This window comes from Balaenoptera musculus, chromosome 13, assembly GCF_009873245.2.
Source record: "Balaenoptera musculus isolate JJ_BM4_2016_0621 chromosome 13, mBalMus1.pri.v3, whole genome shotgun sequence".
NCBI lineage: Eukaryota > Metazoa > Chordata > Mammalia > Artiodactyla > Balaenopteridae > Balaenoptera > Balaenoptera musculus.
The window spans coordinates 89816007-89839435 of record NC_045797.1 but is presented as its reverse complement, the minus strand read 5'-3'; the positions used below and the strand labels follow the sequence as shown (position 1 = coordinate 89839435).

General features: G+C 49.9%; 1 protein-coding gene across 4 annotated transcripts in view; it reads left to right on the top strand.

Annotated features, from left to right (window-relative positions):
• SNTG2 (syntrophin gamma 2) overlaps positions 1-21240 on the top strand; it is a 209999-nt gene extending 188759 nt beyond the window's left edge. For 3 of the 4 annotated variants that reach the window (XM_036872351.1, XM_036872350.1, XM_036872349.1), the window contains 3 exons: positions 6410-6502; positions 13945-14055; positions 21057-21240. In XM_036872351.1, the coding sequence (XP_036728246.1) occupies positions 6410-6502; positions 13945-14055; positions 21057-21188 (336 nt within the window). In that variant the 3' untranslated portion in view covers positions 21189-21240. Of the gene's footprint in view, positions 1-6409; positions 6503-13944; positions 14056-17283; positions 17736-21056 lie in introns of those variants that run through there. The other variant, XM_036872352.1, reaches the window with a different exon arrangement.
• Positions 21241-23429: the final 2189 nt, after the last annotated feature.

Genomic DNA, 23429 nt, shown 5'->3' with positions numbered 1-23429 from the left:
AAAGGCACTGTCAACAAAATCACCAATTCCAAATACTGCATCCATACATTGTCTTACAAAATAAACATTTCTGTTTTCGATGGAAACATTCAGCTTTATTTGTAAGTCACACAACTCAACACTTACTAAACATTCACTGTGAGATGTTCATATATATATATATATATATATATATATATGCACTAGCATCGGGATGTACCCGGTCCTTTGGCATCCACACCTATACTTGTGTCTGAGTCCCTCCCCTCCCAGAACTGCTCTGTCACTGATCTCTTGGCCTCAACTCAGCTGTGTGAATAACCTGTGTTCCCATGTCCTTCAGGCAGTATCCGTCATCTGCTTCTATTGCCTAAGCTGCTTTGTTATCCCCAATTCTCTCTCCCTCTCTCTCTCCCTCTCGATACATAGATAGATGGCATATAGACAGATAGACAGACAGACAGACAGACAGACAGACAGATAGATAGATAGATAGATCTGGTAATGTGTCACTTAAGGCCAGTATTTTCTTCTTGTTTTTCTGTCTGGATGACCTGTCCATTGATGTAAGTGGGGTGTTAAAAGTCCCCCACTATTATTGTGTTGCTGTCAATTTCTCCCTTTATGTCTGTTAATATTTGCCTTATATATCGAGGTGCTCCTATGTTGGGTGCCTAAATATTTACAATTGTTATATCTTCTTGGATTGATCCCTTGATCATTATGTAGTGTCCATCTTTGTCTCTTATAACAGTCTTATTTTAAAGTCTATTTTGTGTGATATGAGTATTGCTACCACAGCTTTCTTTTCATTTACATTTGCATGGAATATCTTTTTCCATCCCCTCACTTTCAACCTGTGTGTGTCTTTAGATCAGAAGTGAGTCTCTTGTAGGCAGCATGTACATGCGTCTTGTTTTTGTATCCATTCAGCCGCTCTGTGTCTTTAGATTAGAACATTTATTCCATTTACATTTAAAGTAATTATTGATGGGTATGTACTTACTGCCATTTTGTTAATTATTTTCCTGGTTGTTTTTGTAGTTCTCTTTTGTTCCTTTCTCCTTTTGTTCTCTTCGTTTGTGGTATGATGACTTATCTTTAGTGTTACGTTTTGATTCCCTTCTCTTTTTTGTGTGTGTTTCTGAAGATTTTGGGTTTTGGTTACCATGAAGTTTATGTATATATCAACATATATATGTGTGTGTGTGCGAGTGTGTGTGAGTGTGTGTGTGTCTGTGAGAGTTTGTGTGTGTGAGAGTGTGTGAGTCTGTGTGTGAGAGTATGTGTGTATGTGAGTGTGTGTTGTGTAGTGTGTGTGTATGAGTGTGTGACTGTGTGAGTGTGTGTGTGTTGTGTAGTGTGTGTGTGTTGTGTGAGTGTGTTGTGTGAGAGACTGTGTGTGTATGTGTGTGTGAGCGTGTGTTGTGTAGTGTGTGTGTGTTGTGTGGTGTGAGAGTGTGTGTGTGTTGTGTAGTGTGTGTTGTGAGTGTGTGTGAGTGTGTGTGTGAGTGTGTCAGTGTGAGAGAGTGTGTGTATGTGTGTGAGAGTGTGTGTGTTATTTTAAATTGATGATCTCTTAAGTTGAATGCATTCCATCAACCCTGCATTTTTACTCCATCCTGCTATGTTTAATGTTTTTGACATCATATTTTACATTCTTTTGTGTATCCCTTAAGTACTTACTGTTGATATAGATGATTTTACTACCTTTTAAAAATCTTCCTACTAGCTTTATAATAGTTGATCTACTATCTTTCCTGTATGTTTGCCTTTACCAGGGAGATTTTTCCTTTCATAATTTTCATGTTTCTGGTTGTGGTCTTTTCTTCTCCACTTAGTGAAATCCCTTTAACATTTCTTATTAAGTGGTTTGGTGGTGCTGAACCCTTTTAGTTTTTGCTTGTCTGTAAAGCTTTTGATTTCTCCATCAAAGCTGAACGAGTGCCTTGCTGGGTAGAATGTTCTTGGTCGTAGGTGTTTCCCTTTCATCACTTTAAATATATCATGCCACTACCTTCTGACCTGCAGAGTTTCTGCTGAGAAATCAGCTGATAGTCTTCTGGGGATTCTCTTCTGTGTCATTTGTTGCTTTTCTCTCACTGCTTTTAATAGTCCCTAACTTTAATTTTCGCCATTTTAATTACAGTGTGTTTGGTGGTGGTCCTCTTTGGGTTGATCCTGTTTGAGACTCTGTGCTTCCTGGACTTGGGATGTCTGTTTCCTTTCCCAGGTTAGGGAAGTTTTCAGCTACTACTTCTCCAGTTACGTTCTGAGCCCTTTTCTCTCTCTCTCTTCTCCCCCTGAGACCCTTACCATGTGAATGTTAATACACTTGGTGTTGTCCCAGAGGTCTCTTAAACTGTCCTCATTTTTTAAAGTTCTTTTTTCTGTTCAGCCTGGGTGATTTCCACTGTTCTGTCTTGCAGTTCACTGGTCTGTTCCTCTGTATCATTTAGTCTACTGTTGATTCCTTCTAGTTTATTTTTATTTGTTTTGTGTTCTTCAGCTCTGTTTGGCTCTTCTGTGCATATTTTCTAACTCTTTGTCAAACTCCTCACTGTGTCCGTTCTCCTCCTGAGTTATCTCAGCGTCTTTATGATCATTACCTTGAACTCTTTATCAGGAAGATTGCTTATCTCCACTTTGCTTAGTTCTAATTCTTGGGTTTATCTTATTCCTTCATTTGGAACATCTTGCTTCGTTGCCTCATTGTGCCTGCTTCTCTGTGTTTACTTGTGTGTATTAGGTAGGTCAGTGACTTTTCCCAGTCTTGGAGACGTGGCCTCATGTAGGAGACATCCTGAGGGTCCTAGCAGCACACTCCGCTCTGGTCATCAGAGCTGTGTGCTCTAGTGGAGCCTCCGTGTGTGGGGTGGTTGGCTGACCGCTGTGGGCATAGTCACAGGCTGGGCAGGTCCCTGGCCCAGTTGGCTACCACGCCCTGCCTCGTGTGGAGGTTGCTGGAGGCCGATGGTGGGTCTGTGTCCCGAAGCAACTAGGTGTAGGGCCTGGGGGTGCCCAGGGCTGGTCCAGGCCTGCTTGTGGTGCCAGGTCCCTTGGCGGGACCCAGTGCTGGTGCTGGCTTTCTGGTGGGTGGGCCTGGGTCCCCACAGGATTGGCTGCTCAGCCTGGAGGGTCCCAGGACTGGTGCCGACTGGCTGGTGGGTGGAGCTGGGTCCTGGCACCAATAGGCTACAGGGAAGACTCCACAATGGCACTCACCAGCGCCAGTGCTCTTGTGGTCGAACGCACTCCCAAAGAGGCTGCGGCCACCTTCCCCGTCCCCAGGTGAGCTCCAGCCTCCCTGGAGACTCGCCAAGATCAACAGGTGGGTCTGGCCCAGGCTCCTCTCAGGTTAACGGCCCAGGCATCAGAGGGACGGACGCCACACACAGCAGGTCAGTGTGTCCTGGGCCAGCACAGCACCTGGGCACCGAAGATTCCGCTCCCCGTTTACCCGGATAACATCAACTTCCCAGCATCATTTCCCCAAAGGGTGCAGAGACTTATATGGGGAGAGAGACTCTTTTAAAAGGAAATGTCCTCTGCAATAACTTACCCATCTTCCTGCCTCAAGTATTCCTTAGTTTTAACTTTCCCCAAAGGCCTTATATAAGGACATGGAAAACGTGCCCCCGAAGTGCCATGAAAGGAGGAAACGTCTCCGGAAGTAGAACTTGCAGACGGCATGGTCCCCTGCCGGGGGAGGAGAGCTCACCTTCAGCTTCTCCCGAGTGAACCTGGTGGTGCCTGCCGTCACCCACCCCTGCGTTAGGGTCTGTTCACCCAGCTTAGAATTTGGCAGACTAGCGCCCACAGAAGCCTTCGCTCACCCGTCTGGTGCTCACGCTTACCAAGCACTGCTGTGAGCTACGCAGGTACTGATCACCTGACCTTCACAGAACCCGAGCGTGCTGGGGCCACTGTCACCCCTTTGTTTAGGGGACGAAGTGCAAGCAGCCCACCCGCACGGACCACCTGCCTGTCTTCCAGGGCGGCCCCTGGTTCCTGAACCCCCTGCGCTGTTCAGACACCCACCGACCCGCCCGAAGCGCCCTCCCTGGACGCCCTGCCGGCGTGGGAGCCCCGCTCGGAGGGGAGGCGCGGCAGGACGCACACCTGCCCGGCCCGGGGTCTGCAGACAGATCACGTTTCTCAGAAAAGCACGGTCTTCGGAGAGTGTCGCTGGTAACAGAGCCCCACGTCCGGAGAGGGCTGAGCTCACGGGGGCGGCAGTGAAGGGGACGTGCCCCGGCCTTCCCGCTCCGAGCCCAGGTGCAGGGCACACAAGGCGATGGACACTCGCCCCAGACGCGGGGCAGGACACGGCCCTCCCGGGGCTCCCGAGACGCAGCCCTCGCGTGGCACCAGCACCGGGTCCCTGCCCAGCGCGGAGCCTCAAGCGGCAGCTCCGGGGAATCAAAGCCGCCTCTAGCTTCTCCCTCCGTGCCTCCCCTGAGGGGGGTGGCTTGTTCTGATCCACCTTCATGAACAGAAACCCGGGTCCCACCGTTGCAGGGCATGACCTTCTCCTGCCGCCTTCCCGCCGCGTGTGCCTGGGGGAGGGGCCGGGCTGCCGGGACATCAGTCCCCGCGTCCTGGACGGCGTGCGGCGCTGAGGTCACGTGAGCGCGCATCTTCACGGGAACGCGTACGGCTCGGCGATGCCGGGTGGCCCCCCGGCACTCGCTCTGCCGCCGCCGTCCTGCGAGGACCCCGGCCAGCTTGGGTCGGGGCCTCCCTCCTCCAGTGTGACCTGATCCTCCCCCATGCGCCGGGCTGGACGAGGCCCCCAGACCTGCCAGTGCTGTTGGGGGGCCGAGTCAGGAACGCCCCCGGGCTGTCCGTGGGGACCACGTGGCCGATGCCCATCGCTGCCCGGCAGGAGAGGGAGCCCTGCGTCTCCAGAGGCCGAGCGGGGCACCCGGCTACAGGGCGGCCCCTCCCGTGAGGAAGATGCGTCAGAGCAAGTCGGGTGCAACAGAGGGTTTAGAACAGATGAAGGGTCTCGAAATTCAGAAACAGCCAGGTGTCGATCGACAGCCACTGCTTCTGCCAAGAACCTGGAGGATCCGGAATGAACGAAGACGACCACAGAAGCCAACGTGAAGACCATGGGGGATTAGAAGCATCCACAGGTGCTTTCCAGCAGCCCTGATAACCGTGCTTCCAAAACAAGAGCCAACACAGTGAAACAGATGGAGACTGGAAGGTCTCAGCAGAGAGATCAAGGCAGCGGGGTACAGAGCAGACACAGGGAAGCTTCAGGACGAAAAGCTGGGTCACTGGAGGCGAGGCTCAGGGAGTAAAGGGAGGGACGGGGGATGAAGCCCCCGTGTCATCGGAGTCCCCACAGAGGAGACCAAGGGCAGGGCTGAAAAGACACAGTGACTGACACTCCCAGAGTCAGCAAGCCACAAGCCTGCGGGTTCAGGTGACGGGGCACTGCCGCGTTTTCCTGTCCAGACCGATGGTGAGGTTCCCGCTGAGTGGAGCATTTTACCTGCAGGTTAACCTCAGGGTTGTAACTACTGTGCTCCCGGGACCTCAGGGCTCACCTTCCTGCAGTCACACCTGATATTAAGAGTGGTGCCCAGACAGTAGAGGACAGGCCTCTGCGTTTCTGTGCTTTTGCCCGACGTGGCTGGAAGTGTGGACGTGCGCCCGCGGCCTGTGTGCACGTGCGTGTGCACATGTGTGTATGTGCCTGCATGTGCCCGCGTCCTCACAGCGCTGGTCCCTGGAAACCAGGTGGCCCGTGGAGTTTGGTTTGGGCCCACAGAAGTTCACGTGACAGCTGAGGCTGCCCTACCTGAACCAGCCCCAGAGCGGGGAATGCTGGCCCCTCACAGCAACCTGCCACCTGTGAGGGGTCCTCGGTCCTTGGTTTGGGTTTTGGTGATGTCGCTGCTGCCGTTTTTCTGTCCTTTGTTCTCGTTTTACATCAAACTCCTCCTTGGACGGTTTCCCAAGAACAGCCGGGTCTAGGTTCTCCTGGACACACTTCCAGCCTGGCCTGTGCCAAGGCAATTTGTAGGAGCAAAACAATACCCCCCATTTGTGTAACAGGGATGGTCCTTCTGGAATGAGTCACAACAGGGATTTACTGATCTGGGATGTGTTTCAAAGAGGCTTCGGCGAATGGAGCTCTGTGTGCTCTGCTGGTTTATTTCTAGTTAGAGTGACGCCCGTGCAGATGGTCCAACTTCTACAATTTGCTGACAGACCAAAAGCTAGGGACGCTGCCCGTGTGAGCCGTGTCCCAGGTCTCGTGTGACCTCGGGCCTCCAGGTTCCCTCCAGGTGGTTTACACGTTAACACTATTAAAAAAAATAGGTTTTGACTGGGGGGAAGTATTGTAACTACCTGATTAATGTTAAACCTCATTATTAAAGAATGTTTTCTCACAATTAATGCTTTTTTCTAGTCCAAAACGTACGTGTGCAGTTGGCAAGGAGACACTCTGTGCTTCACAGTGGATTTCGCTCTGGGATTCACCTGCTTTGACAGCAAAACAAAGGTAAGGGCCAAGCATCTGGGGGTAGGCGCCCATCAGCGGTGCGTTTTGTTACATTTCAGGGCCATTAACGCCTGCGTGCATCTCAGCCATCACCAGCCCCGACAGTCTTGTGTCCTGTGCAAGTTGTCCTTTGTGGTGGACCTTCTCTCTGAAAGCTCAGATCTCACAAGCCCCAGAGCCAGGCAGGGCTGACACCACACCACGTGGTGCCCGTGGGCAGGTGCCCAGGGGTCTGGGGTGGGGAGGGGGAGGTCGGCAGGGCTGTCCCGCTCAGGGGGAGGACCCTCCGCACCGACTGAGCGCTTTGGGGAGACCCCTCACCCCTGCCAGACCTAACATCTGGGCAGTTTGGTTGGGGGGTCGACGCCCCACACCTGGTGGAGCTGACCAGGTGCTGATTCCACACCTGTGAGATGTGACGGGATTTCAGTTTCACTGGACATTAAACAACCAGCGTGAGGGATGGGAAACGAGACCCACTCCCGTCAGCCTCTCGAAGGGGTCTGGGTGTTCACCCACCCACACAAGTGCTGAGAATTTTGTTGCAAACATGAAGCCAGTATTTTGTCCTTCAATATTTTTTAAAATCCACTGTCTGCTAATTAGGAACGGAGGTGAGGAGAGAGCACCGTTGTGATGGGAAGAGGAGTGAGACCTGCCAGGGACACCGAAATGTCACGGCTTGGAAGGGAGTTGCTACCAGCATCTAGCGGGGAGGGGTGAAGCGAAGAGGTCAAACATCCGCAGTGCATGGGGTGGCCCCGCAGAGCGAGCAGGGAACCCCGTTCTGGGTAGGAGTCCACACCCTTCCCAGAATTCTGGACCGGAAACCCACTGTGCCCTTGTCACTTTCCTTCCTCCCAAGAAGATGGTTACCATGTTTCCCCAGTAGGGGTCCACAGACTGTTTATAATGATGAGAGGTCTGCTTGCATAAAACTGGAGTTGAGAAGGCTCTCCTGTCTGCCGTCCGACATCCAGGTCACAGAGGGGACCAAGGCTCCCGACCCCGAGCGGGCATCCTCCCACGTGCCTGGTCCGCCCACGGTTCCCACCAGCTCGGGCTCCATGACTCGCCGTTCATGCTGTTTGGCCTTTAGCCAGACATGCACGACCTCCTTCCACGTGTCCTCGGAGACAGGGAAGTGACAGAGCACCTCCCCCAGAGAAGGGAGAAGCCCTGAACACAGCTGTTAACCAGCAACCCTGATTCATAACGTCTGTTTCTTGCTTTGTGGTTCAAGGAATCCTGTGTGTCAGGACATGTAAACCGCGACTTTCCAGAGTTCGCCTTCAGCGTGCGTTTCTGAAGCCGGTGCCCATTCACTGGCTCTGTGCAGGCCGGCAGCCAGGGCCTCGCCTGCTCAGACCAGGAGCAAAGCCTCCGCTCCTTGCCAGCTTTTCCGTGGGCACGTTGTTCCCGGCCGGCAGGTCTGGTTCTTTGGTCACGGTTTGCATAACACCCGGCGCCCAGCGAGCTGGCCGGGGTCACCGTGTCTCCCGCGGGGTCCCCGCTGTGCGGTCTCACTCTGTCGGGGCCATACGGCACCCACCCCCAGGGGCCAGGCCAGGCCGGGGAGGGGGTGTGAGTGACTGTGAGAGGTCGGAAGTGAGCGCCTGGCACTCTCCCTTCAGGGCACCCCGAGGCCCAGAACCCTGATGTCCCCAAGGCGCCAGCAGAAGACCCCGCTGGCACGGCGCCGAGGACGGGAAGCCGCTTCCCTAAAGGCCCACGTCCCACAGGCCTGCAGCCTGTGCGGCCGGGTTAGGTCTGCACGGGTCGCTGTGGCTCCCCCGGAGCCGCTGGGGTGTCTGGGGAGCCCACGGGTGGCCCGTGACGCCCACACCCTCTCTCCTACCTGCCCACTGAGCTTCCCTGCCTCCCTGGCTGCCCCGGGTCTTTCTCCCTTTAGGGCCTCGCCCTCTGCGTGTCCCGCTGTTTCCCGGCAGCGGGCAGGCAGGTCCAGGCCCGGGGCCCTTGGGAGACTCTTCCCAGCCCTGAATCCCGCACGTTTCCCCACTGCGCCCTCACGCTCATCGAATAAGACTTGAAGCAGGTACACTGTGTTTCTTACCGCTGTGCCCAGCCGGGCCGTCGTGTTAAATGTCCTGGTAACCGAACCGCGTCACTCAGCTGAGCTCTCCTAGTTGAAATAGTTTATCGATGGTCCTGACCGCCTCGCTCTGCTCAACACGCCGCTGCCCCGCGGCGCCCCTGCTGGAGACGGAGCGGCCTCTCCAGCCGCTGGGCTTGCGGGAGGCGTGGGCAGCTGCGGCTGTTCCGGCGGGCACGTCGGGGCTGAGCCACGCCTGGCGCTCGCGGCCGCAGGTTTCAGGCGCCGCAGGCTCTGCGTTCCTGACGCCCACGGCGGAGCCCTCACCCACTCACGTCCGGTCCATTCTTGTTCAGTCACGTTTTTATAAAGGTCCGATTAAGGCTTCTTTTTGCTCGTCTGACCCTCTGGTTCAGACGCCAGAACCCTCTCCTGACCTGTTTCCCTTTGAAGGTGAACTCTTGACTCCACGTTTTTCTTGTGATTTCTTCTTTATTTCAAGAAGTTCTGGCCTAATACTTATACGTTTATTTACACAATAAACAGTAGACAGTAATGGAAAATGAAAGCAAAAAATGACAAAGAAAAAAAGAAAGTTATTCCAGGGGCTTGTTTCATGGATTCCTTTTGAAATTTTAGTTTCAGAACTTACAATATTTGAATTAATTTTGAAAAAAAAAGCTTTCTCAACCTAACAGTGAAGAGTATACCAGTGGGTTGTAAATATATAAAATAGTTATAATTTTACTTCATTTGATGTATCTTCAGTCTTTTAATGTAGGATGACATTTGCAAGTCCAGTACTAATAGGATTTCAGTATTTCTAGCTTGATATGAAATAATTATGAAAATAATTAAATAATTACTGAATATGAAATAATTATGAACATTATGAAAATGAGGTATTCTCCATATGCCCTTTATGTAAGTCATTATGGAAAAATTTGGGGGCCCCAAAATATTTAGATTGCGATTTATCACGCTTATTTTCACAAGATAATTAGCACTCCTATACCACATTACACCATTAGATCAGACCATTTGTGTATGATGTGTGGGTAAAACTAAATACACAACGTGGCAGTGCTACTTACTAACCAAATGCTTTAAAAAAGCCCCTCGAATTTGGTAACAGCCCAAATTTTGATGCTGGGCATCTGCATGGCGTCCACCTCAGAAACACACATGAGGTCACATTTCTTAATTCCCCACCTCTGTGCCTGGCAGAGAAGAGCTGAACAGTTATTTCCAAGCATGAATTCATTCACCATCAGTTCTCCTTTTCAACACTGATAAAGATGAATTAAGCTGAGAAGATCCGAAATCACAGGGGAGAAGAAATATGTTTGACCTGGAAATTTTTTCTGCACTTACAAAGTAAGTAAGAAGATCATTATCTAATATTTTTAAATTTCCAAACTATTTTTAAAATATTAACCCAGAACAAACTAGAACTCCATCCTCAGTGCCCTCCGCACTTCCATGATAGAAATGAAGTACATCTCTGCCCATTTCCAAACTGACCTATTTTTTATTGATCCCTCTGGTTTAGGGCCAACCAATGCCCCATCTCTGCTGTAATTAAGCAGAAGTGGGAGAGGATGTAACAAGGCTTAGAAAACAGAGTGTGGACATCAGACCACACATGGACGGGGCCACGGACCAGCCCCTCCTCCGGGCTGCGTGTCCTCCATGGGCCACGGACTCTGGCGCTGCCCATGTGCACGGCATCAAATGTTTGGGACCTGGAAACAAAGGGAACTTCTTTCCATGTTTACTTATTACTTGGGGCATTCACCTTGTCTCTAAATGTCAACGTGCATCCACATTTTCTTTTTACCTTCTGATGGTCCCCATGCCTAGCAGAAAACTGACGTCTCTGTATCAGGGTGATGGGGGGTGGTCCTCACGATGGGCCTCATCCCCTGCGTCACCCGTTTGTTAGGCTGAAACTTGATGGTGCTGCAGGGCTGAGCTGGGACCGAGGTGGAGGAACAGAAAGGATAGTTTTGGGGAAAAAACAGGGAATTGACTTTCTCATAGGAGGGGAAATGAAGAGTTGGCTTTGGCCTGACTGGAGGAGTGAAGAATGATTCCACAGGACCGCCCAGGAAAATGCCAACTGGTGAATCTGCTCTAGTGCCTCATCCTTTTCTCGTAAAGTCTCTGGAACTGCTAGTTGGGTTATTTGTTGAATGTTTTAATAATTATCAATTTATTATCAATTTATGTCAATTGTCCACTATCACTGTGTAATAATAATTAAAATAATTCAAATTTGCTACAAAGGAAGGTTATCATTAACCTCCTTCAGTCATAAAAATAAAACATAAACGTTAGCATGTTTCCTGTAACACTTGCTTAACTGTAAAACTGTTCTTTAATTACTGAAATGCTGGAAAGACATTTTCTGTCTTCCAAGATTGAGTCCTAGAGATCAGGGTTCCCTCCAGCCTTCAGGCGCTGGCGAGGAGACCCAGGGCCCCTCCAAACGCATCCCGAGGCTGCTGAGCCAGCCCGGGCATTGCTGGGCTCAGCGGTCAGTCAAGGCGGCATCTCTGAGCTGTGAGGGGACAGCGTGTCAGGTTCTGGCCTGGCAAGTCCAGTCGTGCAGAAAAGCTCAGAGTCCTCAAGTTAGACTGTTACCTGGAACCACCTGTAGATAAAATGTGCAGAAATGTCATCCATAGTGGCAATGGAAAATTCTTTTTTTAAATAAAAATGACCGTTTATAGGTACTTAGAAGTTCAGAAGGAGTTCAAAGAGGCCACCATTAGTGACTTGAAGATTCCTGATTGTGGGAAGGGAAGAAGGCCGGCCCCGAAGGCTGTCCTCCCGCTCCCACGTTTAGGACATCTTACCTCACCCGAGATGGGCCACCATGTGACATGAGTGCATGACTTTAAGCAAGGGAGCTGTGTGTGTACGTCTCACAAGCTGCATTTCCCACATATCACCTTGCAGGACAGTTTCAGTGTAAAAATAACGTACCAAACAGATAACGATGATGCAGCTAAAGGACTTCACTGTAAGAACCGCTGTGGATTCTTTAAACGATAAGCAGGGCTTTCACAGAGGGATTTCTGCACTTTTTTGTCTATACTATTTTTTTTTCCAATATATCCTGCCCCTAGTTTCCTTTATTATTAACAAATTATATGAGTATGGTACATTTGTAACTATTAATGAACCAATATTGATAAATTATCATGAATGAAAGTCCATACTTTATTCAGATTTCCTTAGTTTTTACCTCATGTCCCACTTCTCTTCCAGCATCCCATCCAGGATTCCACATAACATTTAGTGGCCATGTCTCTGGGTCCTCTTGGCTGTGACAGTTTCTCACACTTCCTTGTATCTGATGATCTTGACAATTCTCTAGAGCACGGGTTAGGTATTCAATATTTTGTAGAATGCCCCTCTACTGGGATTCGCCTGATGCTTTTCTCATGATTAGAATGAACATTATTAATTTTTACCTTAATCGAAGTTATACGTGTGCAAAGTTTAAAAAGGCTTATTAGTACTAACAGACGTATAACGGAAAAGCAGTCCTCTGAACTGTCCCTTGTCACGCTCACTCCCCAGAGTACCATCCTGCAACAGTTTTAGCTGCTTTCTGGCGTTTGCTGCCATATTTCTAAGTCCTATGCTGATCTTGCCTTTCTTTTTTTTTTTTTTAACAGCCATTTGTGATACTATGTAAATGATAATTAGGTAGGTTATTCCTAGAATCTTACGACTGCTGAGCTCTTCTTCCTCATAAGCAAATGTGAGCAAACGCCAGGTGATGTTCTCAGGGCAGGCCGGGTCTTGCTTGTTTGGGGAGGAATTTCACGAAACCATGACACCAGATGCCTCCGGCTCCTCTGGACGTGCGCCCTCATGATTACAGTTCCTGGCAGGACAGCTGGAGGGTGGGTGCTTTTAAAGGCAGCTGAGATTTGGGCCGTTTTCACAGAATCTTAGCGGCTGAAATCACAGCCATCTTTCCCTGCCCTCCAAGGGCGAGCCGGGGCGACGCCCTGGGAGATGGGAGCTGCTGGGAGGAGGCGTTGCAGGCGGCCCGAGAGCTCTCCCCGCCGCCGCCGGTCTCATCGCTGGTGCTGGGCCTTCCCGGCCGGGCTGTGGCTGTGGTTCGCTCCTCTGGCTTATCTCAGTGGACCAGCAACCCTCCTGGAGCTACCGCAGGGGTGATGCAAGCGGCCCTGAGCGCCCTCATTCTGGGTGGGTCCAGGGATTCCGACCTGAAAGGGCCCTGGTGCCCGAGTGGGGAGCGGGCAGCATGGACCCCAGTGACTGACCGTGAAAGTGGAAGCACTGGAGTCACTGTTCCCCGAGACCCCACGGGGTTCCAACTTCTCAGCATCGAGAAGGAACATGCGTGGGGACACTTGACCGTGAGCTGCAGAGCCTCTGTTCGGCTGCAAGATTCAATATAAGAGAACGATGTGCCAGGAGCCTCGAGGCCAGTGCGGGTGTGAACAGATGGGCCAAGGAGCCGATGGGATAACAGCGCCTCTGAAATTCTCCCCACGTCCCAGCCTCTTGGCCTTTTGTGATACTTAGAGAAACGTATGTTCATTATTTCAAAATAAATGCTTTTAATACAAACTTATAGCTTGCTATAAAATAATTGCTGTTCTCTATTGGGATTTTTTCTGGGAAGATAAAGATTTATTATCATAAAGAGTCTATAATTAAAGACTATCTTTTATAAAAGGCAGCCATTAAGTCTTTATTTGCTGCAGCCCTTTTTTTTAATTGAAGAGTAAGCGTTTATAGAGTACACATCATCTCTAAAGTACCTTAGCAAACATTAAGCAATTGTTGCACTAGTATTAAGAGGTAATAGCACCTACGTTTTCCAGCTTGGTTCAGGAGAAACCAACATTGAGTGATTTGAACTTAACCTGGGGAGGGGGCGGGAGAAAGGTTTTCATTTTCTCTGCACTGCTGACCGTGTCTCATATACTCTATGTAGCAAGACCTGGGCCTTGGAGTGGATTTTTTAAAGTTTTACAAGAAGAAAAGGGAGCAAAGCGCTTATGATGCTTTTAAACATAAGGAAAACCCAGGAGAAAGGCGGTGCGGGTAGCATGGGATTGAAGAGGAGACCATGGGGGCCTGGGCGCTCGGGCACCAGGACAGACTCCTTGGACCTTGACAGAAGGGACCCCCAGGAAGTCTGGTGGCTTGAGGGGGTCAGCCTCTTAGACTCGGAAAGAGAAGGTGGAGATTCTAAGTCACCACGTGCTCAGTGTACATAAGATAACCGAGAAAATGTTTGCATTTATTTAAATAGATTATTTAACATATTGGCAGATGTTAATTAAAGAAGTGAGCTCTTGTGTCTAAACCACTAGATAATTGCCTTCCTTTACAGAATGTGCTCTGGAGATTTAAATTCTCTCAGCTGAAAGGATCTTCAGATGATGGGAAAGCTCGTGTGAAGCTGCTGTTTCAGAATCTGGACACCAAGCAGATTGAGATGAAGGTAGGAACTCATCCACCTGAGCCCAGCCCCACCCAAGTAAGCCCGAGTGTCCGAGGGTGGATGTGCCTTTCCACCGGCCTAGGGAAAACAATCAGAATTGGAGTGTGAACGCTCCTCAGAAATCAGCAAGGATGTCACAAGAGCCCATAGTATGTCTCCTGTTAGAGGCTTTAATATCCTAAAATTGTAATCATCGAAACATTATTTGATTCCACTGAAAATCACAATTTGCTTAGTCAGTATTAGCAGGAAAACAACATTTAAAAATACAGGGGAAGTCAATATTCAAAGGAAGAGTTTTACAAACTGCATTAAGTGATGGATTGTCTGTGGTATTAGGAACAAACCACTCTGTTAATTCAAAGGATCTTGACATAGCTTACAAATTCATTGCATTGAGCTGTCATTTTACTATCAGCAACTGTTGATTTTTTCCATACTTCATGTATAACTGTGTTGTCAACAACCCAGTTTTAATATAAACTAAAGACAAACTGAAGGATAAGTTCCATACACAAAACCAAAAGAAAGAGAAAACAAAAATGCAAAACCTACAGACACATATTGTTTGGAAACTGATTGTCAGCACTTTGCATGCACTTTTTGATGAAATTCATCAGAGGGACACACATCTCATGTGACATTGTTATATCCGAATATTGTGTCAATTTTTAACATCTCTTCACTGCGGTTAATGAGGTAATGCACCACATCTACTGTTTAAGTACAACTGAGATTGTGCAGAAACGCTTGACATTCTTGTACGTAGGGAGTGGATACAACCAAAATCAGACCGTAACCGCTGTCCAGGCTTTTGGGTCTGGAGGGGTACCACAGGGCAGCCAATGGGGCAGTGATGCCGGCAGGGGCACGGATCCCTGGGCTGTGATGGAGAGGCAGCCACGCTCAGTCACGCCGCCCTGAGCGGAGTCCAGTGGACATTGCCACCAGCAGAGGGGGGTCAGAGGAGAGCGGGGAGAGGGAGGGAGGCCGGAAGTGATTGTACCGTGTGTTGGGTACTTGATCTGCATGGATGCGGCTAGCGCAGCAGTTCCTCCTCTGCTGATGCATTGATTTGCCCTTCGCCCTAGGGACTGCGGCCAGGAGGGGCCCCGGGACCCCTTCCAGGCTCAGGTCCTGTGTCGTCCGTGTGAGCCGGGGGGACGCTTAGGAAGCCAGCCCCCCAGTGCGCCTTGGGATCCTGTGCTCACAGGTTCCAGGGGCTTCGCCAGAGCACCTGATGTCCCAGGACACGCTCACATGACACCTGGATTCCCTTTTCACAGGGACTCCTGTTTCATTCGATTTAAAAGTATTTATTTTTATTTTTTAATGTTTAGTCAACTCTTGGTTGGCTATCTGTGTTGATAAAGGGAGTAGAGGCATTGGATGATCTAAACCAGACAGTCTGAAACAGATGACATAAACTTTGGGGCATGCGTATTGAAGCAGACTCGGCTTCTTTGTGGCCCTCGGTTTAGGCAACTTCAGTTTCCATTTTCAGCAAAGAGAAAGTCCTAGAAAGTTGTGGAGGCCACAGGGGCGGATACAGGATTTGCAGAATTGAAGCTTAAACAGTCTGCAGGTGTCTCTTTATGAAAAAATATACAAAATTGCAAATGCAATAAGCTAACTAGACACAGAAATGAGTGTGAGACACATCAAACCTCCCAGGATACCCAAACTGAACCCATGTTCACGTGAACCCTCCCCCCAGATCCCAGGACCTCCGGCAGCCCCCCTGTGCCTCCCCTCTGGGGCCGTGGGGTGCGAGAGAGTAGGGCAGAGGGGGGCCGGGGCCTCAGCAGGTAACACAAGGACCAGGGACCCCTTGCTCAGGCCCCTCCCAGGGCCTTGCAAGTGGGGATAAAACTGGGGACAAAAGTAGTTTCCACGCTGTCACACGGAGCAGGAAACATGCACGTGGAGAGCCTCCAATAAACACGGGTGGCGGTTTGAAGAAACTGCTTCAGGCTGATGTTCTGCCTTTATTACAGCTTGTGAGACAGAGGGAAGGTTGGAAACGCCAGTCGGGAATCTAGAACCCGTGAGAGCACCTGTAGCTACCGCTGGATTTAAACCAAGAGCCGGGCCCTGTATTCTGAATAGGAACCAGGGCTATGGCCAGTGGAAGGGAGAGCAGCGTGATGTCATCAGTGAACCAAGAGTTTCGGAGAAAACTGTTCCTATTAACTGAGCTTTTAGTTACGGGAGTGGTAGTCGGGGAGCAGTTAACCTTTGAGTGTTTATTGAGAATCTTGCTGGGATGTTTAACCGATCGCTGCCTCAGGAATGGCGTAAAGAGAAAATGCCGAGTTGCGCTGGAATCCGAGGGAAGATTCTGGGGCTCTGGGAGCACGGAGGGGAAGTTATTTTTTCTATCCATTATTTACAAAAACATCATGCAGTTCCGGGACTTGGGCGGACCCCATAGTGACGCCAATGGCTGGAGCTTTGGGGTTGCAGTCTTTTTTAAAGAAAGTATTTGTTTTCATGTTTTCTACATCTTTCTCCTAAAAAAAGAGTGTAGCATAAACTAGCTTTCTGGAATGAAGGATTTACTTGCCTACTGATCTGCTTAATAGGTTATAAGCGAATTATAGTTAAGTCACAAGGACTGAATTTGGGGTCCACTGCAGGGAAGGACGGTGCACTTCTCCCCCCCGACCCCTTTCCTATGCCCGTTGTTTGTATTTTACGCGTTTCTCTATGATTTCATGTCTGCCTCTAGACTGAGCCGTCAAGGGCAGCTTTTCTTTAGCTTTTTATCTTCAGCACTTAGTAGATGTGTTTTTGTTTTTTTTTTTTTTATAGCTACTTTTATTTTTATTTATTTATTTATTTTTTGGCTGTGCTGGGTCTTCGGTTCGCGTGAGGGCTTTCTCCAGTTGCGGCAAGTGGGGGCCACTCTTCATCGCGGTGCGGGGACCGCTCTTCATCGCGGTGCGCGGGCCTTTCACTATCGCGGCCCCTCCCGTTGCGGGGCACAAGCTCCAGACGCGCAGGCTCAGTAATTGTGGCTCACGGGTCCAGCTGCTCCGTGGCATGTGGGATCTTCCCAGACCAGGGCTCGAACCCGTGTCCCCTGCATTAGCAGGCAGATTCTCAACCACTGCGCCACCAGGGAAGCCCCAGTAGATGTGTTTTAAATGAATAAATTAACGAAGAAAGAAAGAGCAAGTTAGTATTGAAAGAACTACCAGATACACTCACAAAAATTTTTATCAGTTTCCAAGGAAAAAATTGTTCCAATTATCGTGAAAATCCCTGACGACTACAGACCTCTGCACACGGAGGTTTCTGGCGAGCCCAGTTGAGAATCCACGGGGCAGACGTTGGTCCTTGAAGGCAGCACACTGTGTGATGAAGAAGAATTATGTCTTCAGGAGGAACAGAGGCGGGTGTTTTTCACTCTGTGATGACCCGGGAGGATGAACTCCACTGGAAACTATTCCTCGGCGTCATGAGTCGCGCAGACGGTCAGACGTGGACGGCGGGGGCTGAGCAGGGGTACATCACGCCGCTGCCGGCTTCAGCGAGTAACCGTGGCGGCGTCGGATTGTGGAGAGACGGTGGAGGGAGACAAGGCCAGGTTCCTCCTGAAGATGGAGTGAAGCGGGGCCTCGACAGAACAGGAGACACGCGAGTGCAGCCCCTTCCAAATATGGGTCTGAAATTGTCCTTAATCTGTTCTCCCGGAAGCTGGAACGGAACAGAGCTTTCCTTTCTTTGCTCTCCTTTTCCCTTCCTCCCTCCCTTTCTTCCCTCCTTCCTTCCTTCCTCCCAGGTCCCCTGCACGGTCGGTCTGTAAGGTGCCTCTCGTCCGCGTGGGGACAGGGAAGGTGCATCAGCCGCGTCCCACCTGCGTCCAGGTTAGAGCCCAGCATCACCTGGCCACCTCGCCATTTCTCACCTGCTGGCCTTTGACTCCGCTTCTCAGCTTTCTTCCTGGACGTTGTGCTTCCCGTAGACATTTGCTTGGAAAACATCGGTCAAAGGTTTGCTGTGTCCGAGGGTCTCTGTGCAAGGCTCGTCTTGGTTACGACACCTGCCTGGGGACCCACCCCTCCCTCCAAGCCTTCCTGGGCTGTCGGGCCTTTACCGCGGCCCGGTGGGTGGGTGGATCTTTTATCGCACCCGTTACATTACAAGCCGCCACTGTGCTCAGTCCTTCGTAAGCACGACTGCCTCATCCCCACAACCAGCCCAGGAGAGAAGCGCTGGCATCACGATATATGTTTAATATGGCACAAAACAGATTGTTCAAGTCGGCATAAAGTTTACGTTAACTCACGTAGAAGCCAGAACGACTTCCCCAGACCTCAACTTGTGAATGTTTCTTCCACCAAGAGAGTCAGCCTGTCCTTTGAAGCTTCGAAGCCAGGAATTGCCTTCTCCTCTCCAGCTATGCGAGCCCTAGGTGGCAGTGCTTCCAATGCAAGGCGGTTCTGTCTACATGGAAGATCAGTGGTTCACTGTAGCCGCACTATGAATTACCTTCTCTGGATCTCCTGGATAACTTGCTGCAGCTTCTACGTCAGCGATTGCTGCTTCACCTTGCACTTGAACCCTTCTCCCTGCCCAGCTCCACCCGCTGCATGCCTGCTGGACGCCTCCAGGGCAGCTCAGCCCCCAGCCATCCCCTCCCCTCCACCCGCTCTCGGGCCCCAGCCGCGCCCACTGGACGGCTCTCCTCCAGGGTGGAGGAGGCCCGGGTGCCTCTGTGAGGTGTGTGAGGTGCCACCCTGCTCCCTGAGCTCCTGCAGGCCGACATCCCCTCCGCAGAGCCTCCGTCTCCGAGGGGCACACAGACCACCAGGCACCAAGGGGGATGCGGCCTGAGAATCTGCTTTTCCAGGACGCTCCCAGGATGTGCTGACGCCTCAGGACCGCTCGGTGTAAGAGCTAGTGCACTAGATTTCTTCTGGATGTTTTGTCAGGAAACGGCGAGGGCCCATTGGACCAAAGTTTGTCCTGGATTTCGGTGCCAGTTCTGTGACTAGTCAGCCTGTCACCTCGCAGAAGTTACCTAAAACCCTAAAACTTCCATTTCCACCTCTGGAAAATGAACTTGGCGCCTTACTCGGGGTGTCCTGCTTCACTTTTGACCTTTGAGGCTGACCTTTGATGCTCTATTAACAGATAGCTTGAAGAGGACCGGCGTTGGCTGGGTACCGACGTTGTACCGGAAGCCATGTTTTCCCTCCACGGCCTCCTGCGCTGGCCGTGCAGGGAACCACTGTCCCCTCCGCCTGGCCCGGCTCCGTCCTGGGCCGTGTGGGTCACACCCCATGGGGAGCCACTCGGTGAAGTTTCAGGAACTTTGCCAGCCTGTCATCGGTCCGTGGGGAGTATCTACAAATACCACAGCCATCAGCAAATGCTGCAGCTCAGAGGCCCCGGCAGAGCACTGCCTGGACCGCAGAGTCCACGAGTGGGAGACCCGTATCCGATCCCCGCAGTGGACCTGTGTCCACACTCAGCGGCTGGGCCCCGATCTGAGTTCCCTGTAGAATAACACATGGTAAACTGTGTTCTGTGCGTGATTATCCCTGCTAATTGTCACATTCAGTTATACTCGTTTGGGGCATTTTCTAAGGGAAATTACAGCGTGTATTCACTTATTCTAGAGACTCGTTCATTTATTTAACAATCCTCTCTTGCAAGTATAGCTTTGATCAGCTTCCATGTTGAATTCTTTGGGAAGGACAGTGGTTAAGGCTCCCTTTGAAATACAGTCTGTGTCTGAATTGCTACAGCTGAGTGGAAACTGGTCTCTTAAACGGTTACAGACTTTAAAATTTCCCCCTCGTGCACTGGGCCATTAGATGACAAATAGGGAAAACTAAAAGCCCAGGAGGGCTACCACTCCTCGGAAGGGCTGTCTGTCATCTCACAGACAGTTTTTGACACATGTCTGCGGTTTGCGCAGCAAGATGGAAATAGGGGTAGTGCCATAAGGAAACGTGATTTCTGCGTGAGGAGAGGTATTGAGGACATCCGGGGAATGTTAACACTTACACGTTCATTGCAAGTGTCACCCTTGTGATAGATGGAACATTCCTGAGAGTAAGGATCATAAAAGAAGAAATGTTTTCTCAAGTTTGGGTGACCTCAGTCCTCATAGTTTGACGAGCCCAGTATAGACCCTCATGGCTTCCTGAGAGGTTTAGCTAATTACGGAAAAGATCAAGGTATTAAAACACTTAAAATTTGATAATTATGCCAAGCCGTAGATCATATTTAAAATCAGTGTTTCAGCCACCATGAAATCTTAAAAGACTTTATAAAAATCGAGGTCATTGGGACAAATAAATTGCAGAGGAAAGTAACCGGGTGACAGGGTTCAGTGGGCGAAACTCACAGAACATGAGACAGAACTTGCTGACCATGTGCCCCAGCCTCTAGCTCCACGCTAGCAGCTCTCTGACCTGCCGAGCACGCGGACACACACATCCATGTGCACGAACACTTACAACACACGTGTGCGTGCATGCACACGGGCACACATGCATGCAGAGCGTACACTCATGGGCACATAAGTACGCGGCACATGTGTGCACATACGTTCACACATGTGCACAGGCGCACGTGCACACACGCAGGGTCTAGCACGATTCGTTCTGCTAAATTGGGAACACGGTGAGCCCTGCCGTGTGAGCGCTCTGACAGGCTTCAGTGGAGGCCGAAGTCCTGACCTGATGCTGCTGGTCAGGTGACTGAAAACCCAGCACAGATGCAGTCAGGGTGCCGAACAGAGGACCTGAGTGCTAACCTATGTTAGTTACAAGAAAATCAAGAATTAAACCCAATTGTCAGGATATGGATGCAAAAATCCCAGAGGACCAGTGTGTTCATGTTACAGCCACCTTTCTTAGTTCGTGTGTGTTTGTACTTGAGCAACTTCCTTGCGGTTCTGAGAACATAGAATCTGTTACATTTTCTGTCGTGTGTTTTTCTGACATTTATAGTGTGTAAGTACACGCTGTTTTTCCTTGCAGGAACTGGAGTTTCAGGATCTGACGGCTGTCCTGCACTGCATGCACTCCTTCATAGCAGCGAGGGTGGCCTCGGTGGATCCGGTGTTTATAGACAGTCAGAGTATTGCCAGAAGATACGTGCACAGCAGCTGAACAGTGCTTCTGTTGAGTGCTGAAATCCAAATTATTTTCTTAAGAAACGAATATTTCCTGCACAATATTGCGACTTTGTGTGATTTTATAATGATCCTATGGTTGTGATACCAATAAAACATGTCACTAGTTTCCAGAGATGGGTCAGACTTGTTCCATCTGACAAGGAACACAGCCTCCGCTCAGGCAAAGCTGTGGCTGAGAAAACTTGGCTTCCCTGTGAAATAAGCCGTCACCACAGTCCTCCAGATCACGTGAAGGTGCCAGCAGCACACGCTGCTAAGACCCACGTTTCACTTCCATTTCTATTTCCTTACAATCGAAAATCCCAAGAGCTCACCACTTTTATTTTCCCCAAGAATGGAAAGTTTTCCTTTGGATTTCCATCATGGTTTATCCCAGGACATGGGATATAGTTCTCTGTGCTATACAGCAACTAGGGATGATCATACTAAGTGAAGTAAGTCAGACAGAGAAAGACAAATATCATATGATGTCACTTATATGTGGAATCTTAAAAATGATACAAACGAACTTATTTACAAACAAAAATAGACCCACAGACGTAGAAAACAAACTTATGGTTACCAAAGGCGAAAAGGTGGGTGGGAGGGATAAATTGGGAGTTCGGGATTAACAGATACACACTACTATATATATATATATAAAGAGAAAGATAAAAAGATGCAGTGGTCATTGACAGCCAACTTGATTTCACTCAGAAAAGCCTTTTCCTCTCAGTGGCCAAGACCCTGCTGGACACAGGGCTGTGGACACAGGATTCCCATCTCAGGAGGCCTTTCTGCCCACCATGGCCACCTTGGACAAGTGAACACTGGGCCACTTGGCAGCCCTACAGACTTGCAGTTGGGGGGAAAGGGACACAGGCCACCCATCAGAAGCACAGCTAAGTCAGAAAGAGAGACGGAATTGGTGAAAACGCACCCTAGAAACTTTGTAAAGCTCCCAACTGGCTAACCCTGGGATAAAACTAGCACAGCATATGTTCTAGAAGATAGCACTACACTGAAGTTAAAAGACTCTAAATCCAGGGAGACAGAGTCAACCGAGCTAGTGTGAGAAAAACCTGGAGGTCTGAGGTGAACAGCTGATGGTAGGTTTATTTATTAAACAAACACTTGTTTAAGGTTCTTCGGGGCAGGCACTGTGGCTGGTCCTACCGCCACAGCAAGAGGAGGCTAGGACCCGGTGCAGCCTGTGGGCTCGGATGAGGCCAGGTGGCCTCAGGAGGCCAACGTGACAGGTGACGGCAGCCGAGGTAGCAGCCGAGATCCACCCTCGTGGGTCAGTTCAGACGTGGGATGTGGCCTTCATGCTTCCAGAAGAACGTTGGCATATTGGTTCCAAATAGACATCATTTTGTAATATAACACGTTTTGTATAAACTATGACTGTCCACCACAGGTTAAAAATTCTAGATTTTTGTATAGTAATTAGGAAGCTGGTTTACTTTAAAGCCCTGGACCATTCATAAATGTGATGGTAATTGTATCACGTTAGCAGGATTTCCATAATCTGGCTTATAGTGTTCTTTTTTGTGTGTTTTAATTTTAAAACTCAAAGGCAATACCCACATGACTTAGAATTTCCACACTCTTGATAAAACAGTGCATACTTGGACATTTGGATAAGAGTGAGTGTCTTATTCCGTTCGGGCTGCTGTAACAGAAACCACAGACTGGGGGTTTATAAACCACAGACATTCGTTTCTCCCAGTTCTGGAGGCCGAAGTCTGAGATCAAGGCGTCTGCAGACTCCGAACCCTCTTCCTGGTTCAGATGGCGTCTTCTCGCTGTGTCCTCACCCGCAGGAAGGGGTGCTATAAGGTCACCCATCATGAGGATCCACCCGTGTGGCCTCGTCAGCTCCCAGAGGTGCTGCTTCCAGACACCAGCACCCTGGGGGCTTGGCTTCCATGCATGAATTTGGGGGGGCAGAAACAGTCATAGCAATAAGGAAGAACACAAATTTAACTGGCTTTATGCAGCTCTTGTATTTTTTTTCTCAAAGTGCTGAGAGTCTGGACAGAATTTCCTGACTTTTTGAAATGCAGGTGACTCACAGTTCTGTCCTAGAGGACATTCTTTTATTTGTTCAAAAAGCACTGATAAATCCCTACTATGCTCAGGGCCATTAACCATTAACTGTTGTAGGTAATTCAGACACAGAGAGTTCAGGGTCATGTGTTCACAGTTGTAGGAACTCCCTGCCCAGACTTCA